The sequence below is a fragment of the Genypterus blacodes genome, unplaced genomic scaffold, assembly GCF_046128005.1.
Source record: "Genypterus blacodes isolate CSIRO-AG114 ecotype Tasmania unplaced genomic scaffold, CSIRO-AGI_Gbla_v1 ptg000037l_1, whole genome shotgun sequence".
Taxonomy (NCBI): Eukaryota; Metazoa; Chordata; class Actinopteri; order Ophidiiformes; family Ophidiidae; genus Genypterus; species Genypterus blacodes.
In genome coordinates, this window is record NW_027466850.1 from 1,019,495 (window position 1) to 1,038,145 (window position 18,651).

General features: G+C 45.6%; 2 protein-coding genes across 2 annotated transcripts; one reads left to right on the forward strand and one right to left on the reverse strand.

Annotated features, from left to right (window-relative positions):
• Positions 1–1,093: 1,093 nt before the first annotated feature.
• srpk1b (SRSF protein kinase 1b) lies at positions 1,094–14,824 on the forward strand. The gene is made up of 16 exons (XM_076147360.1): positions 1,094–1,168; positions 1,744–1,798; positions 8,989–9,125; positions 9,220–9,328; positions 9,749–9,836; positions 9,938–10,025; positions 10,510–10,616; positions 10,749–10,914; positions 11,343–11,368; positions 11,471–11,705; positions 11,949–12,383; positions 12,474–12,568; positions 12,664–12,771; positions 12,864–12,933; positions 13,052–13,144; positions 13,236–14,824. Exons 1-16 carry the CDS (start codon positions 1,156–1,158, stop codon positions 13,418–13,420), a joined length of 2,010 nt encoding a protein of 669 aa, XP_076003475.1. The 5' UTR covers positions 1,094–1,155; the 3' UTR covers positions 13,421–14,824.
• Positions 14,825–15,344: 520 nt separating this feature from the next.
• Positions 15,345–17,802, reverse strand: lhfpl5a (LHFPL tetraspan subfamily member 5a). Its single transcript, XM_076147260.1, has 2 exons — positions 17,220–17,802; positions 15,345–15,658 (listed from the first exon to the last, which is right to left on the reverse strand). Exons 1-2 carry the CDS (start codon positions 17,620–17,622, stop codon positions 15,345–15,347), a joined length of 717 nt encoding a protein of 238 aa, XP_076003375.1. The 5' UTR covers positions 17,623–17,802.
• Positions 17,803–18,651: the final 849 nt, after the last annotated feature.

The following is an 18,651-nucleotide window of genomic DNA, read 5'->3' on the forward strand; positions in this document are numbered from 1 at the left end:
CTACAACCTGTCTACCTGGTTTTAGAACAGGAGCAGGAGCATAGTTTACATTGCTAAAATTAACAAACATTGGTGTTTGGTTTCTTTGGAAACATTTTGCAGTGTTTGCGGATCAGCTTGCTGGTGTTTAGACAATGTTTGCCTGACCTCTACCAGATTTGCAGCCTTATGTTGCCTTGAATATGTCCTTATAATATGGTGAAGGACAGTAGCAATATTTTCCGCAGAGATGCAATCCATACATTTCAATAATGAAGTCAATGTAATCAAATTAATTTCATAAATTTCAAAATTATGTATTTTTATTTAAGCTGTTTTCAGATAATTGCAGGTTTGGCCAAAATAATTACCATAAGTCTGAAATGCATAATTTAGTCATTCACGTGTGGCGTCAATATTCTAACTTCTGTCAGTTTTGCTGAAGTCAATGTTGTACCTGTGTTAGTTTTGGTGATGTCAGCGTTGTAACTTTATGATGTTTGGTGACGTCACGAAAGTTCACTGAAGTCGTTTTGGAGTCACACCTGTGTGAGGCAGCGCAGTTTGTGGCCGAGTGCTTGACGTTTTAATCTTGAGTGTTCTAAAGAAACATTTAAAGTAAAGCTATGCTGTCTCGTCGGACGCGTAGCACGCGCTGTTCGCTAGACTTACACCAAGAAGTGTTGCATTTACGGGGAAGAGGAAACCAACGGAGTACCACCACAGTGACAGAAGTAACAGATTACCTTCTAAATGACAAATGATTTGTGTTTTTCTCTCTGTTTTAGACGTTTGTTTCAATTTAAATCAGTGTATAAATTAGCGCCATGCCCTTTTTTCACTTTGGTAGACATATGTCATCAACGTATCTGCTATTCTAGTTTGTTTCTGATATGTAACGTGAATTGCCTCACTTAGCGGCGCGAACACATGCACACAAATGAAACCCTAAACACCCTAGACTTTGATAATTGTATTTTTATTCAACGACAGCTACCCAAAGTAAATCCCTTGTCTGGTTGATAACTCATTCGGTAAACACGCCGTTTTACTGTCAGCCAGCTTTCCTATTGGTGTTTAACGTATAACTCTTTGGTACAGAACGCAGGCGCGCCTTTTAGTTGCAATATTTCCTACAGTCCCCGAAGGCACCATAAGTCCTGACTGGTTATCAGCATGGAAAGAAAAGGTAATGTGGCTAGCTAGCTATTCTAAAATGTTTATACGTCCAAACCTTTCTGTCTACGTGTTTTTCTTCTGTATATTCATGTGATAACAGCAGTTATCAATAAGAATACGGTCATTTCCACAGGGCATGTAACAGTTAATGAAAAGTCCAAGTTGACCATGCGCTCTGCCCAGTGTGTATGTGTGGAACGACATGCTAGCTAGCTGTAGCCGCCTGAATAGCATCTGAACGAAGACAATTATGCGCCAAAACTTTACGACAATTTGGAATGAAACGCAAGCTACTAAGTCCCTACTCCCTAGAAGTATGGGAGGTGACACCGCATGTGTGACATTTGCTTGGAGGAGCAGTAATGGCAGCTAACTAGAAACGCCGACTCGTATGGGGTAACGCACAGCAACGAGGCTGTTAGCCACTTAGCGTTAACATGTCACCCACGTTACGACCCGCTTGCACCTGCAGGTCAGGTAGTTTTCATTTACGTTCATTTTTATTTGAAGTTCGTCAACAACGTATAGGGTCGTGCCGGGACGGGTTGGGTTTGTTGTGTAACGGCTTTGTCTCTTGTCTTGTAGTTCTTGCGATGCAGGCGAGGAAGAAGAGGACGAGACCAAGGAAACCCGGCAAAAAGTGAGTACATCTTCATCTTCATGCGTGGAGACATTGCACAGTTTGACTTTACTGCTCCCGTTGTTGTTCCATTGGTCCTGTAATCCCACAAGAGATCAAACGCAGCAGGCAACGGTATATTTTGCAGAATTCCATTACATCATTAAATCACTCCACTTAGGCTTGCTGTTACTCTCAATGTGCCGTTTCACCCAAACATGCATTTATTTAAACATTCAACGATCTCGATTATTGTTATTATTATTTACTTTTGCATGATCGTTGATGAAGATAAATCCTGGTACCTAGTTTTAGTGTGGGTGGCCCTTTTAATATACTTCTGTCTTGTGTATCTTATGGAAACTAATTGTAATGATAATAGAAGAGCTGTTGGGGTTCAAGCTCCTTAGTTCTTGAAGATTCATGAGATCTGTGTGTACGTGACTGGATCAGCACTGTGGGCTTGGTGGTGGTAGTTGCACATCTTATTTAAGCTGGATTAATTGGTTTGGAAAAGAAAATGTCCTGCAGTGATTGTGAACAATTATTGGACACAGGTTAAGATCCAAATCTAAGTCTTATTTTATTTTTATTAGTATTTTATATATATATTTATATATATACACATTGTGTGTGTGTATAATCTCAGTTATGAATTCATGACTGCGGAGATTATTGCTTAGAAAGTGGAGCACCAACTCTCTCCCTCTCTCCTTTTCTCTGTCTCTCTCTCCCTCTCTCCTTTTCTCTGTCTCGATCTGTCTCTCACTCTCCCTCTCCTTTTCTTTCTCTGTCTCGCTCTCCCTCTCTGTCTCTCTCACTCACTCCCTCTTTCCCTCTCTCTGTCTCTCTCTCTCTCTCTGTCTCACTCTCCCTCTCTCTGTCTCTCTCACCCACTCCCTCTCTCCCTCTCTCTGTCTCTCTCGTTGTCTCTCTCTCACACACACTCACCCCCTCATCATACTCCTTCTTGCCCACTCCCTCATGCCAGTAGCTGTGTTGTAGTAGCACTGATGCAGTAGCCTCTCTTCAGATGAGGAGCTGGGGGCGAGGGGGAGCTGAGCTGAGCACAGCCACTGCACCAGGTCGCAGCGTTCCTGGGCTGGTTGTTATGTTGATCTTTCCTAAGCCTCGTCTGTTATAGTTTGGTGTAATTTAGCTTTATTCCTCTTTCCTCGGCGATGTGGCTTCTGGACTGGATCTTTTCCGTTAAAACAGCTGCGGTCAAGCTAGCTACTGGTCTCACATACAAGTGAGTAGCTCACCAAATTGTGTGTGTGTTTGTGTCTGTGTTTGACTTGGAGAGGGGCAAAGCAGGACTGAACACAGGATGTGTAAATGTCAGCGCAGCTCGTTGAGTTTTAAAATGAAGTCATGTTCGCCTGACGCCAGCTTGCAGAGAGTCTGGCTGACTCATTTATAGGTGATCAATTTTTTAATTAGGGAGCAGACGCTGACTGATGCTCCTCCACTGGGCGCCTAACTGCCTCCCTGTGTGTCTCCATAAGTGTGTAAGATGGAGAGACTTCCGCTGTGCCCCTGCCAGTGTTTTCCATAGCTTTCTGTGGCGTGGCTCAAATGTCATTTTAGGACCGCACGTGTGCTGTAAGGAGATATAGAGGACGGAATAGCAGAGATGCAGTTCATTATGTAGCCGATCATATCCTCTGTAGCTCACTCACAACTGTACTGTTCCTTGGTCTGTCTCCTCCCCTTGTAGGTTGTGTAGCTGCACAGATTTGTCTCTGTAAAGTCAAAGAACTGCAGAGGTCTCCATGTAGCTCTCTCTCTCACTCTCTCTCTCTCTCTCTGTCGCTCTCTCTCTCTCTCCCTCTCTCTGGCTGTCAAATCTTTTCATACACGTTTTTTGGACGAGCAGAGCCTTGCATGCTTAAAGTGGCAGCACTGCACCACACTTATTTATACTTTCAGTCCAGTGGCCCTGCTCTCTGTTTCACTGTGGTGCCTGTGGACCAGTCGCTATTGATTTTTACCAGTAGGGAGGGAGAAGATGATATAAACTTTGGCTGTATTCCATTCCTAAGAGCACCTCCTCTTCCTTTCCTCTCTGCTTTTGTTTTCTGCTTTACACATCAGATAAGACTGAATGGGCAGAAATCTGGAGACACAAACAGATCTGAGCACAACACTGATGAAGGACAAGTCAGGGAAATCTGGCACAGGCTGCATTGTTATTGATTGATGATGTTCTTTAAATGCAAGGCAGTTTTACATCTCCTTATGAAAGTAGTTCAGCTAAGTTTCAGTCATTTTCATAATAAGAAGTTGAGTAAGTTGCCTGGAGTGTGTGAAGTGTACCTGAGTGATTGACTACAGGGCAGATGAGAGGAGAGTCCTCTCTGGCCAACAGGGTCCTTTGAGAGCTTTGGCTTTTTCACCCCATAAACAAAACTCTCTAACGCTTAACTCTTTGTACTGCCCCCTGCTCTCCACCTGGGTACCTCACCTCATGAATGCGCTGAGTAAACTTTGGAGTGCATGAAAACATTTGGAAAGAACTGCAGGGATGAATTCAGTTGTCTTGTCTTAACTGTGGACTGATTTAATTTCTGTAACATCAAGAAACAATTTCAAGGTTACCGGCTGATTGCACCTGTGTGTGTGTTTAAAGGTTCAGATCTTCACTAAGGTGACAGAAGCAGAAACACAAGGTCGCTGCTGAAAATAGAGCAAAGTGTTCTGGGGGATAAGGGGGGGAAAATCACTTGTGGAAGTGTTCTGTTAGTGAGAATGGGAGTAAATGGATGCTGGAGTGGTGAGAGTACAAGATGGGGGTGATGTGGATGATGGACAGAGGGGGAGAGAGGAATGTTGTTGTTTTGGTCAGCTGAGGAAGGGTGGGGGGGCGGGGGGGGCTGATGTCGTCCCTCACCTGCATTGCAGTGCTGCACTGCATCACCCAATCATTTCTCAGCTGTCATTGATGGGGGAGGAGTTTACGGGCTGACGACAGCCAAGGAGAGTTCTCGGTCAGAGTCAGTTAATGTGTGTGTGTGTATGTGTGTGTGAGGACGAGACGGAGAGAGGGAGAGAAAGCAAGGTAGAGTCGGCGAGCAAATCATTGGTGCCTCAGTACTCAGCACTCTGCCTCAGTGCTCAGCCTGCAGCCTCTCCTCCTCCTCATTTCTCCCTCTTCCTCTCCTCTCCTCTGCACTTGTTTTGTGTCCCCACTTTTCTCTTTTCTGTCCTTATTCTCTTTCCTCCTCTGCCCATTGCTTTCCCCCTTTCGCTCTCTTTGCTGTTCCTTTCCTCTGCAGTCTGCTTCTGACTTATCAGCTCTGATCCCCCCCCTCTTTCTTTGCTCTACTTTCCACTGCATCCCTCCCTCTCTCTCTCCCTCCCTCTCTCTCTCTCTCCCTCTCTCTCTCTCTTTGGCCATCTAACTCTTCTTTTTCTCCTGTCTGGATGGAGTGAGAGGGGCTGTTAACACCTCCACTCTTGTTCCCTCTCTTGCATTCCATGGGCATCCGTGCGTCTTGCAGGTAAGGTGTGTGTGTGTGTGTGTATACTATAAAGAGGTTTGTTAATCTGTGACGGATCAGGGTGTCTTGAGTTAAGTGGGGTTTCTCCAGATAGTTGCTAGATGGCAGTACATGTGTTAGTTTGCGCTCAGAGGGCTTTGACTCGTCTGTCTCTTCACAGCTGTCTGTCTGTGCTGCAGAGAGAGAGAGACACTCGATCATCACAAGACCCTTATCACTTTCTAGCATTGAATAAATAAATGCTGTGGATGATGATACTTTGTATTTGTGGTTGCGTGTCGGGCTTCGACTGCACGCTTCCCCATTTCCTCATGTTAGTGTCGCTCCTCTGCGTTCCACCAACTGAAGCTGGAACACTTTATTACAGGTTTGCTCCAAACCCGTCTGCTTTAATGATGTGCTTAGAGACCGAGACAGCGAGAGAGAAAATGATCCTCCGCTTAAAACACTTGAAGTGAGAAGATGGTACATGCAGCGCTCCTTTAGTATGTGTGGTGTGCATGAATGCAGTGTTGTTCTGCCCTTGTTATGCAGCGTGGGCTGACACAATTTCGAGACTACTGAGATTGATTCAACCACAGTCAAGGACTAAAGCAGCACTAGAGCCTTCTCTCTCTCTCTCTCTCTCTCTCTCTCTCTCTCTCTCTCTCTCTCTCTCTCTCTCTCTCTCTCTCTCTCTCTCTCTCTCTCTCTCTCTCTCTCTCTCTCTCTCTCTCTCTCTCTCTCTCTCTCTCTCTCTCTCTCTCTCTCTCTCTCTCTCTCTCTCTCTCTCTCTCTCTCTCTCTCTCTCTCTCTCTCTCTCTCTCTCTCTCTCTCTCTCTCTCTCTCTCGATGTAGCTTTGAAGTGGACAACCCGAACAATTTTGATTAAACAAAGACTTTGACCTCATCCATATATGGTGTGTGTGTGTACATACACCAGTGTAGCTCTGCCTTTTCTACAGGCACACAGAGGCATCCTCATAGCAGATGGGTGAATATGTAGAAGCACCGTCAAGGGATGACTAATAATCCAACTCTTGTAGTCTCTGCTCTTTCCCAACAGGCTGCCTCCTACACATGAAAACCTTCCGCCGCACAAACAGAAATAGCAAACACTGTTTTAAAAAGGATTATGAATATTGCCTTTTTGTTATGTAACCATGTGACCTTATCCGTCAGCTGAACCCGCCCCACCTCTGCCTTGTCATATTTCTTTCCTTAGTTACAGTAACCTTGTAAGCACATTTTGGCTAAAACGTCTCTAAAGTTGCCCCCCCGCTCCTCAGACTTGATTGACTTGGCAGGCTAATCCTAATGAGTTTGCAAGCCAATAAAGTGGTGTACAATTATGCACGCAGGCAAACTGAATCCACACTGGTGTTCCAGATTTTAAGAAGCAATAATGGCAGCCAAAGAAGTCTTCTTCAACGGATTTATGGCGTCTGCTTACACTCGCAGCTTTAACACCTTCAGCCCAGAGGTTTTTCTGTGTGAAACCTGCATGTGTAAGCGTTCTCTTCCCTGCATGCACGCACACAACAGGCTCTCCTGACATAGAACATTCTACCCTGCACAGCACGGCTGAAACAGCTGTCTCTGCCAACCAGCTCTGCATGATTGTGACACATGAAGCATTATCCACCGGCATTGCTGACTTAGGACTGCTGGTGAGGATAGAAAGCTTGAAACGGTGGAGTAATGCTGCAGGATCGCTGCACACTGGGCTGGGAATGGTTGACTTGGCGACTACCGACTGAATCTTATCGGTAACACTTCATATCAGAGGATTGAACACTGCAGGGACTGAGATGCAATTACTAAACTAAATTGGATTGGCTTTGTGCTCGCCGTCCACGAGTGCTGCAAAAGTTGAAGTGACTTGTCGTTCAGTGAACGTACAGTATCATCATCTTCATCATTGTTGTACTTCAGCTGTATCTTGGTTGGATCGGTGTGTGTTATTCCTCCACCTTTGCTCTGATTAGCTGAAGGGCGGCACTGTAAGGTTCCTCCAGCTCTCACTGATTGGCAGGGGTGGGTTGGCATTGATAATTTGTTTCCGTGGATACAGTGAGACTGACTGACAGGTAGGTGTCCTCCTTCAGGACCTTGGACAGCACTTGCCTGTATTAACTGAATGGCCTGTGGAGTTGGATGGAGCTGAATGTGTGTATGCTGGTTGTAGCGGTGCTGTGTGTCCTCCAGCTCTGGTGTTTGCTTTGTTTTACTCGGCTGATTGGAATCCTTACTTAGGCCTCTGATCCTAACACGTATGCTCTCTGTTGCTTTACATTGAGCCGTCACGTATGAGCAACTACTGGATTGGGTTCAATAATTCATTCAACTTTGTTCACATTTACACATTTAAGCATTGTTGAATTGCCATCAGTTATTCAACAATACAATGAATGTTTAATGCTATTAGATCTTGGTCCAAGGACTCTTTGGGGCGGTGAGGTGTAGTGATGCTCACAGCCTCACCTTCTCCTTTGTATTCACTGTCTTGCTGGTTGACAAGTTGTATTTCAAATTGACATTCATAGATGCATTAGAGAGTCACCATCCTGTATCAAAGGAATGATATCACAGTGTGCAAATCACACCATGGCTTCATGTCTGTTATGGTCAGTGAGCGTACATGCTATACAGCCATAGTCAACGTTTAAACTTAGACCTCACTGCTGTCAGTGAAGTTTAAATGCCAGCAGTATCTCATTGATCTGAATTCGGAGTCAGACAGCTGCTCTCTCTCGTCAGCGTACGCACAAACGAAATTGGATTCCAGAGTGCAGACAGCAGCAAAGAAATGATGCACGGGGAAGAGAAATGTTAAAGTTGAACCTGCAGCTCTGCAGCAGCAGCTCTCCCAACCAGGCCACAGTGCTGCACTGATCCACTTTGTGTTCACCGGTTTGTGAGTCCTTCACAGGATCGTTTTTCTCTTCATGTGTGGTTACGCCTCTGCTGCAGCACACTCCTGTTCTCTGCACACACTCCATACGCAATTGTTTGTTTTCTTTAAACATCTCAAATATCTGTATGCATTCATTGCTTTAAAAGGACGTCTAAGTTCAATTTCATTCAGTCTTAAAATGTGGTTATTACATCATGATTGACAACATGATTAGATTTGTAGTTGATTTAGATTATAGTATGACTGATTATATTAAGGATGAGTGAAGCTTCTACCGGCTGCCTGTCCTACATTGAATTCCTCCAGCTGTGATTGTTGACCAACAAATGTCACTTTCTCGCAGAGATGTAGGACCTCAAACTAAAAGCTACAATTCACTAGGGAAATTGAAGTGATACGTCTCTTCTTTTGAAGCTGCTGAAGCTGATTGATGTATGTCAGTGACACCAAAAGGTCTGACTTTGACTCCACTTGTCTTTGAGGTTTTATCATCCTAACAAACATCATTATGGCCCCTCTTTCTCTCTCTCACTCTTTGCTGTTTTAGAGACTGGTATTTTTCTTTCTATAACTGTGAGTCATCCATGAGTCATTCAGGATCAGATTGCCTTTGAAATACCTTGTTTCTGTTTCTGCATATGAGACTTGGAGGAAGTCCACACTCTCAAGTCTTACCTCCGTCATCTCCCTGTCCATCACCCACTCACTACTACTTTAACCCATTCCTCCACCATCCCCTCCTCCTTGTCTTTGGCTTCACTGTATCTTACCTATACGACCTCTCCCCTTTGTCTCGTCTCCCCACACATCAGACCAGAGGCTCATGGTCGTGGAAGTGGCTCTCTGCTGGGCCCGGCCGAGTCTCCCGAGTCTCCCCTCCCGGAGCAGGACGAGGAGATCCTGGGCTCGGACGACGAAGAGCAGGAGGACCCCAATGACTACTGCAGGGGTATGGCCTCTCATTCTCACTGTCTCCAGAGGCATTCATCTACGTAAGCATCCATATGTCTGCATGCACACTCACGCTGTCTGTGCTTGCTCAGGCGGATATCACCCTGTGAAGATCGGAGACCTTTTCAACGGGAGATACCACGTGATCCGTAAACTGGGCTGGGGACACTTCTCCACTGTGTGGCTGGCATGGGACGTCCAGTAAGTGTTCTTGTCATTGAAAATGGGATTAGACCATTTATTCTGTATATGCTGCTGCTGTATAATAATAAATCACTAAGGATGATACAGAGTGTGCTGGCTGTAATCAGATCTATGCTGCTACACACCATTCTGTGCTCTGAGTGTTGTGTGTTTGGTCCGTTTTTGGGTTTTCTTCCAAACTATCAGCTCCATCTGCTGCAGGAAGATTGAAGGTGACCTGCAGAACAACTTTCCTATGTCTAAATGGCATGAGCACAGTTCTGTGACTTTATGAAAGGACATTACTGCATATCTCTCTTTCTTAAATGTTTTGTTTCCCTCGTGCCCTGATTCCTAACAAAGGACTCGGCTTCCGTTTGTTCAAGCAGCATTCAAGGTTGATTCACTGATTGAATAATTGCTGTCTTTGTGTTTCAGGGAGAAACGCTTCGTAGCCATGAAGGTGGTGAAGAGTGCAGAGCATTACACAGAGACGGCCTTAGATGAGATCAAGCTGCTTAAATCTGTAAGCTCACCATTGTTGTTGTTGTTACATGAATATACTCTAGAGCCCTGACATGTTTTACTACAACTTTGTGTGTCTGCATGTGTGTGTGTGTTTCCCAGGTGAGAAACACAGATTCCAATGATCCCAGCAGAGAGAAGGTGGTGCAGCTTCTAGATGACTTCAAAATTTCTGGCATGAATGGCACTCGTATCCTTCTCATTACGTGGTAATGGTTGTGTGTAAGGTTAAATGTATGATGTTGTCTACTGCTGATCCCAAAGTCTCCTTTCATGACCTTTAAACAGAAGAACATTCCGACTCTTACTCTACAAGCTCCTCGTTAACAGGGAGGGAATCTTTGCTTGAGCTGTCATCACCTGTCACTCAGTGGAGGAAGGAAACGGTGGAACAATGACAAATGAACACCTTGCCTCTGGTGTCTCTCCCCTACTGGCGCCGTTTCCATTTGATGGTTTACACGTACTGATTATAACTAAACAAGTCCAAATAGCTCCTTCAGTCTAGATTGAACATCTAAGGATGACACTGTATCACCTTAGATGAGAGACTGATTTAGGTTAGATGGGTCATTGTGCTGTACGTTTACTTTGACCTTCAATGAGCTGAATCAGAATGATCACAGTGTGTGAAAACGTGTCTGTATGATTCCTTGACCTTTGCCTGTGTTCAGACGTGTGCATGGTGTTTGAGGTGCTGGGACACCACCTGCTGAAATGGATCATCAAATCCAATTATCAAGGCTTGCCACTCCCCTGTGTTAAGAGCATCATACGCCAGGTAGGTTGGTTGGTCAAATATCTGGGACACAGTAGGAAATGGGAAATACTGATTTAGTTATTAAATATGATTGCTGAAGTTGAGCGTGTGGCCTGACCATCGCTCACATTCTGTGTTTCTGTCGCACTGCAGGTTCTCCAGGGCTTGGATTACCTCCACAGCAAGTGTAAGATCATCCACACAGACATCAAGCCCGAGAACATTCTCCTCACCGTCAACGAGCCTTACATCAAGAAAATGGCCGCCGAAGCGAACCAGTGGCAAAAGGCTGGAGCGGCTCCTCCCTCTGGCTCCGCAGGTCACAATCTGTTTACTTGTTTGTCAGTTGTTTTGGCGTGTTGCTGACCTCAAAATATGGGTTCTAGATATGTCGACAAGTCTAGTGCCTGTCAGTGTTTGGCATGTTTACGTTAAGCGTGGCCAGTTACCATTACGCTGACATGACTAAATGAAAAGGACACAAGTTAGAAATGTTTTTGTCATTAAACAATTTGGATGCTTCTGGTGAGAGAGGAATGCTAAGCAGCTCCAGTGTGAGTCACCGCTGGATTGGTTATGGAAATGAGCTGCCCCTCCCACTCTGCCCGCTGCTGCTGCAGTCTTATTAGTTCACGTCGCTTAGATGAAAACTAACCCACCTGAACAGAGTTCTAATTATAGAGGCGCTGGATGTACCACATGTCGTTCACAACTGTGGAGTCTCATCCTGTTCTCTGTTCCCTGCAGTGAGCACAGCCCCAGCACCCAAACCAGTAAGTGATTCTTTGTTTTTGTTTTATTTCAAGTCCATCACTGTAGTTTGCCGTTTACTACAAAGTTCCCAGCATTTCTCATTACTCATCTCTTTCCCACAGCAGGTCAAAATGTCCAAGAACAAAAAGAAGAAGATGAAGAAGAAGCAGAAGAAGCAGGCTGAGATGCTGGAGAAGAGGATCCAGGAGATGGAGGGGGGAGCCCTACCCGAGGGAGGGGAGGAGGAGGATGAAGAGGAGACGACAGAGACCACTGAGACCACCGAAGACACGACGTCCTCAGCCACCATCTCTGCGTCCGCCACACTCCAAAGCATTGCAAACCACGAAATTACAGGTGACATCACAGTGTCTTTATCAAGTGGAGTTCTGATGATTTGGATTTTATGTAATGATGGACAAACAATGTGCAATCAGTTAGTGTGTGGAGGTGGAATACCTGCAGAGCTTCATCTATTAGGCTCTGAACTTCTCAATCAACTTCTGTACAAGTCAGATTGCCGAATGAAGAGTGTGAATATTCTCTAAATAGAAACTTCAATGAACTGAGCTTAATGAAGTTTCCTCCACTCTGCCGTAGATTCGTCTCCTGAAGAGCAAACCGAGCAGAGTCCAGAGGGAAAGGAAGAGGGAGAGGAGCGAGTGGAGGAAGAGGAGGACGAGGCCACCATGGACGTAAACTGTAACGGCCACGCCTCCACACCAGGGGGCAAGGCCATCCCTGAGATCAAGGCACATGTGGCCAAGCAGTCCGTGGAGGAGGAGGAAGATGAACAGAACGCAAACCAGCCAGAAAAGAAGACGGAGGACCAGGACACATTAGCCAACGAGGATCACCATCAGACCAGCAGCAGTTTGCCACAGGAGCCCCAGACGGACGAGCAGCAGCAGCAGGTTACCGATTCTCTCAACGCCAACTCTTTCACCTTAGAGCTAAGGGACGGAGAGAAGAAGGAGGAAGACTTGGAAGAGGACAGGGAGACCAAAAGACAGGATGAAGACAAGACTCAAAATGGTAAGTGTGCAACAGGCCCACTGTAACGCTCTCATGGCGTTGGATTTGAATCACGACAAATGTTTCATCTCTGTCTCCTCCCTTCACCAGGATCAGCAGACATTCTCTTAATAAACCCCCTGGAGCCTCTGAATGGAGATAAGCTGCAGGTTAAGATAGCCGACCTTGGCAACGCCTGCTGGGTGGTGAGTCCAGATGCGACCCGTGACGCTGACTTCATATGAAACAAACCTACTCTGTGTTCAGCCTCCTCACCGTCTCTGCCTTCTTCTCCCCTCAGCACAAACACTTCACAGACGACATCCAGACGCGGCAGTATCGTTGCCTGGAGGTGCTGGTGGGAGCCGGCTACAGCACGCCAGCTGACATCTGGAGCACCGCCTGCATGGTGAGCTCCAGCACACTGATGCACACAGAACAGAAGAGTGAGGCTTTGTGTCTGACTGTATGAAACATTGTGCTGACCTGTTGATTCCTCAGGCCTTTGAGCTCGCCACGGGAGACTATCTGTTTGAACCCCACTCTGGAGAAGACTACTCAAGAGATGAAGGTCGGTGTCAGCTTCCTCATTGAGATTATTAAAGTAGAAATTGCTCAATGTGCTAATTTGCTGTAACATAATTTCCCTGCTTTTTAAACCGTGTTCTTTGCGTCTCACTCACCTGTAGATCACATAGCGCTGATTATCGAGCTCCTTGGTAAAATCCCACGGAAGCTGATCTTGGCAGGAAAGTACGCCAAAGAGTTTTTCACCAAAAAAGGTAAAGCTGCTACATTTGTATTTGCTTTTAAGTATTTGTAAAGTGGCAGTACATGTGTATATATTTTGTCCCTTAACTCTTCTCATCTCAGGCGACCTGCGTCACATCACCAAGCTGAAGCCGTGGGGCCTGTATGACGTGCTGGTGGAAAAGTATGAGTGGTCCAAAGAGGAGGCCCACTGCTTCGGCACCTTCCTGCTGCCCATGCTGGACCTGGTCCCCGAGAAGAGGGCCACCGCGGCCCAGTGCCTGTCCCATCCCTGGCTCTCTTCCTAGAAGCCGCTCAGGCACGCGGCCACGCTGCAGCGTTGATGTAGGTTTGGAGGAAAGGATTGGATGTAAACAAGCCGGTTTGTTGTGACTGCATTGTGTCTGTAACCTGTCGCGGCTCTCAGAAGCTCCCCACACACAAACACACACATACACACACACATCCATACAACCTTCAGATTAAAGAATAGAGACTGCTGCTGAATCTGTATCCTGGTTCTGGATTACACTGGTCATTGAAGGAACTTGAGCTCCATTTCTGATATTTATGTCTCCTTTTTTGTACTAGCTGCACAGGACTTAAGCTGCCGTGGATCTCGCTTGGCTCTTCTTCTGGTTTAGCACTCGTTCATAGAGCACAGACGTCTGTGCTGCTTCTAGCTGTAGTTGAGTCTCTCTCGCATTTAAAGTGATCTCGTACTTGTTTACAAATGCAGAAGAAGGTAGGAAGTTGCGTCAACACAACAAAATCCACAAAAACTAGGATTCTTTTACATAATTGGTCAACCAAAATTAACCTGTACTATAGTTTTTGTACGATTGTCGCGATGTTTGCCGTGCCGGCTTCTGCGCTTTTGGCCTCTGCTCTCAAACGTGTGCACAGTGCTCCAGATGAATACTTGCATAATGCTGTCTAGCATGATAAAAGACTCGGAACATTATCCCCCAAACTTTTGTACATTTTTTTATACTGGTAGGCCTACGGGATTAGAAAGCATATTGTCAGCATTGTCCAGTAGGTCTGGGGAGAAGCTCACACTCAGTCATCACTCTGCCAAACTGTGAAACGTCAGACTTTTTCTTCTGGGAGTTAGGGTTAGTTCCCCTGTTGTGTTGTCTCTTGGCACAGTATAACACGAGCAGCATTCAGATCGCTCCTCTTCCCTACGAGTCTGCAGACGGCACAAAGCCATACGAGACGGAGGGGTCACCAGAACTGCAGAGTCACTTTGAGGAACGCCTTCATTTTCCACTGTAATGGTTTTGAATCAAAGCATCCTGTCTGTGCGTCCACGAGCCCTTTGAACCAAAGAGTCGGCTCAGATCCCTCTGTGCATCCTATAGCTTATAGAAGAGACTCTGAAGTGTACAGCCAAGGAAGTGAGACGTTCTGAGGATTTTTTTCAATAAAAGTTTGGGAAATACCTTGGAAAGAAACAGTTCCATGGTATTTCCAATTGAAGCTTCATTTAAAGCCCATTTTCAAAGTGTCCCCCCCCTGCAAACTGAGGCGTTGGATAGGAAACCCCCCCGCCCGTAGAAATGCTGTAATAATGCTTTGAATCCCCTCAGCTTGCTATTTTTTATAAACTTGACTCCCTTTTCTCTCCATGTCTCCCATCTTCATTTGATTGTGTAAAAAAATATTTTTGTGTAGGCAACAAGAATAAACATTTTTCAAAATCTAAATGATTTGATTTTGCCTCATCTATTGAATGAATTATTCCATGTTAGATCACACAGAGAGACAGAACACACAGCCTCAAATGCTGCTGGCACCCTTTATTCTAAATATGTCTTAGTTTTATCAGTTGACTCAGTATTTTACACAGAGCAGTGGTGTGATAAATTCAAGTATAAAACAAATGAGATGAAAAGAATGAAAAAGCAACTGAGCAATAACACTGTCATCTAAAATATCATCTCACTTAAATACAGCTTTAGTGGAAGAAATGATTGTGTGCTTTAATGCTTTTGCATATCAGACGACAGGATGAGCTCCAGACACTACAGATGAAGCTGCAGATGAACGGCTGAATGGAGGAAGCCGCTGGTAAATTGTCTTCCATTTCTTGCCTCAGCTCTCCACATGAGGCTCAGGCATCTGTGACAGAAGGAAAAAATAGAAAAAGTCATCCTCAGCTGTGACTCACTTAAGACGTTGGTGTTTGACATTTAAGGTTGGGTAGGTGAAGGGTTTTGGTTTGATTCACTTGTAAAGCCTTTTCTCCCAAACACTGAGTCTTCGCTGTAGTGCAATAACAAATGACAGATCACCCCCGTTACCTCTTTCCTCTATCTCAAAGTCCTCAGGCAGCAGGTTGTCCTGCCGGCTGCCCAGACTGAAGGCCAGGAAGGAGAGAATGAGCGAGTCCATGATGCTGATGATGGCCAGGATGTAGGCCCAGCGCACCGTGCAGTTCCCCAGCGTGTATTTGTCCGTCCTCTGGCCGCACATGCGCTTCACCTCCTCCGAGTCCCAGCCGTCAGGATAGATCATACAGCCGATCACCATGCACGTACCTGTGAGTCAGGGAGAGAGCAGACGTTTAGGTACGAGTCTTTACTACAGTGTAAGGAAACCAAACTCGTACTTTCCAATGACGTGCAAACCTGGAATCTGCTTGATTTCTGATGGAAACATTCCTGCATACACCAAGAGCCAGGCAGAGACAGCGTCAGAAAAGTTAAATATACACACCACTCAAACAGTTGCCTAGCAACTCCAGACCATATAAAAGCTAAACTTCTTCATCCATTATTGACTCTGCAGACAGTCTGACTCACGCCATCCCGCCTCAGCACACTGAGACACGACAACTATCAAGTGTCTAAGTGAAACATTAGCACACTTTGACTCTAATGAGCCGTGAACACACACTTCTGGCTTCACACGCACACACATACACACACACACACACACCATTTCATTCACATATTCTCTCTTCCCACTTTCTCTAATTTAATTTGAGGCACCATCCAGATCACTCTTACAGGAATTGTTTGCACGTATGACCAAAAACGTTTTTTACACTCGGTTATGTGCTCAGCGTGTTAACACATCACAATTACATTCAGTCCTTTATTCTCCTTAATTAAGAAGTAGAACAATCCACTCACTCATCAAAAGCGTTTGTTTAAACTTCCACTCAGAGCCTGAAGAGTGATGTCATATTAATTAAACTACATTTACTTGAAAAACATTAGAAACACTAAATTAGTCCAAATCATGACTGAGACCGCTTACACTCTGACACTTCATCCTAATGGACAATTCAAGCTCGTTTAGAAGCTGGCGCATGAGTGGACAACTACAGACAATGTGTGTGTGTGTTATGATGGGCATATAGACTGGTGTGCATGGGAGCCGGACACACACACACACACACAGACACAGACACAGACACAGACACACACACACACACACACACACACACACACACACACACACACAGACACACACGAGGAGAGGAGAAAGTGGAGGAGTAACAGAACACTGCTGGTTGATCTCATTACTTCTTCCTTTCATGCAGCTTGTTCTTTCACTTTCAGCTCCACAGGTGTGTGTGGCTTCCCGTTACACAAACACAAAGGCTCTCATGTGTCAAACGTCTCCTGTTGCAGCAACATGCCCCAACTGAGGGAAGATGTCGAAAATGAAGAATCATTTACCTGCTTTTCACTTCTTTTACATCTCCTCACATCCATTATTTAGATTTTGTCTCTTGTCATACATTTATAGTCCTACTAATGCAAATCCAAACTACTTAACTAAGAAAAGATCTGTGTGGGTTGACAGGTTGTGAAACTGTATTCAGCTACTGCCCTCCATTTATATTAACATTGATTAATTGGCAATTACACACACATATACACATATAGTATCTGGATTCTAGAGGATTTCCCCCCAAACCTGGCAACCCAAAAGTTACCCTTAATTTGTGATCTATAAAGGTTTAGTTCATTGTACCTTAGTAAAGTCAATAGTTACAGTTAAGATAAGTAAATTTGTGTGTGTGTGTGTGTGTGTGTGTGTGTGTGTGTGTGTGTGAGTGTGACCTCCTGCCCTGTAGCTGCTTCTTACTGGAGGCGAGCTGCATCCAGGCGCAGATCTTGTACACGCTGCCGGCGTTGCAGACGAAGAAGAGGCTGAAGCTGACGATGCTGGCCACCACCAGCAGCATGGAGATGCCTACGAAGAACATGGCCGTCTTGAAGGCCCCGGACGGGATGGAGCCGAAGTCCAGGGCGCTCCCTTTGCAGGTGAGCTCCGAGGTGAGCGCGTTCCCGATGCAGTAGTGGAAGAGGCCGAAGTATCCGGCCTGCGGCGTGTGGACGCTGTCGCCGATCCAGTACGGCTGGATGAAGACCACCACTGTGATGACGGCGAAGGTGATGGTGAACACCGTCCACAGCACGCCCATGGCCCGAGCGTTACGCACGTAGTTGGTGTGGTAGATCTTCGCTGCTTCCTGAGCGGGAAGCATCTTTGATCCAGAGAGGGACAGAGGACAGAAGCAACGAGCTGCTCTTCTTCTGTGGTCTAATGGCCGACTGTGGCTTCACTCAGGCCTGCTGCTGAAGTGGACATGATGCCGTTTAACATCCAGAAGGACTGAGGACCTTCATCACTGCACACCGAGGAAGTCTCTCTCTAGTCTCTGGCTTCACTGACCACAGTAACTAAACCACACACACACTCTCTCTCTCTCTCTCTGCATCTCTCTCTCTCGCTCTCTCTATCTCTCTCTCTCTCTCTCTCTCTCTCTCCTACTCCCTGTCTCTCTCTCTCTCACACGGACACCTGATCGCTCTCTCTCTCTCTCTCTCTCTCTCTCTCTCTCTCTCTCTCTCTCTCTCTCTCTCTCTCTCTCTCTCTCTCTCTCTCTCTCTCTTTTGCCGTTTTGCCAACACTTGTTTCCTCTCCATGGAAGGCAGCTGATCTTGAGATAATAAATGTTTAATGGTTAAAGGATCCAGCAGATTGAGTGACACAGAGTGAAGCGTGTTCCTCTTAACCTGCAGGGCGGAGGTATGAACTTCATCACGTGGGTCAGGAGACATGAGGGCAGACTTCTCATGTTTTAAAGTAGTTTCTGCTTCATTTATAGAAACAAACAAAAATAAGCTGAAAACACTGAACTGAACCAACTGAACGCTTTGACTTGACGCCTGTTTGTATTTACTGTAGTCGAACACTAGATGGCGCCAGAGAGCTGCAGTCTGACACCTCTGACCAATTCTAAAGCCTAATCAATTGAACCGACAGCTTTATTAATTTATAACAGAGGGAGATGATGCTTGATGTCTCTTTCTAGAATTATTCTTTTAACTTTTCAAGGGAGAAGAAGAACAAATGTTTCCTCACAGCCTTATGCATGTGTGTGTCGCCTCTTCTTCTCTGTTTCCCGCTGAGCCTTTCGCTTACATAAATTCATTTTCAGCTTCCAACTTAACTTAAGCTGCAAAGGAATTGGCTCATGACATCGTTCGGTTGATTGGAATGCAGTCGAATC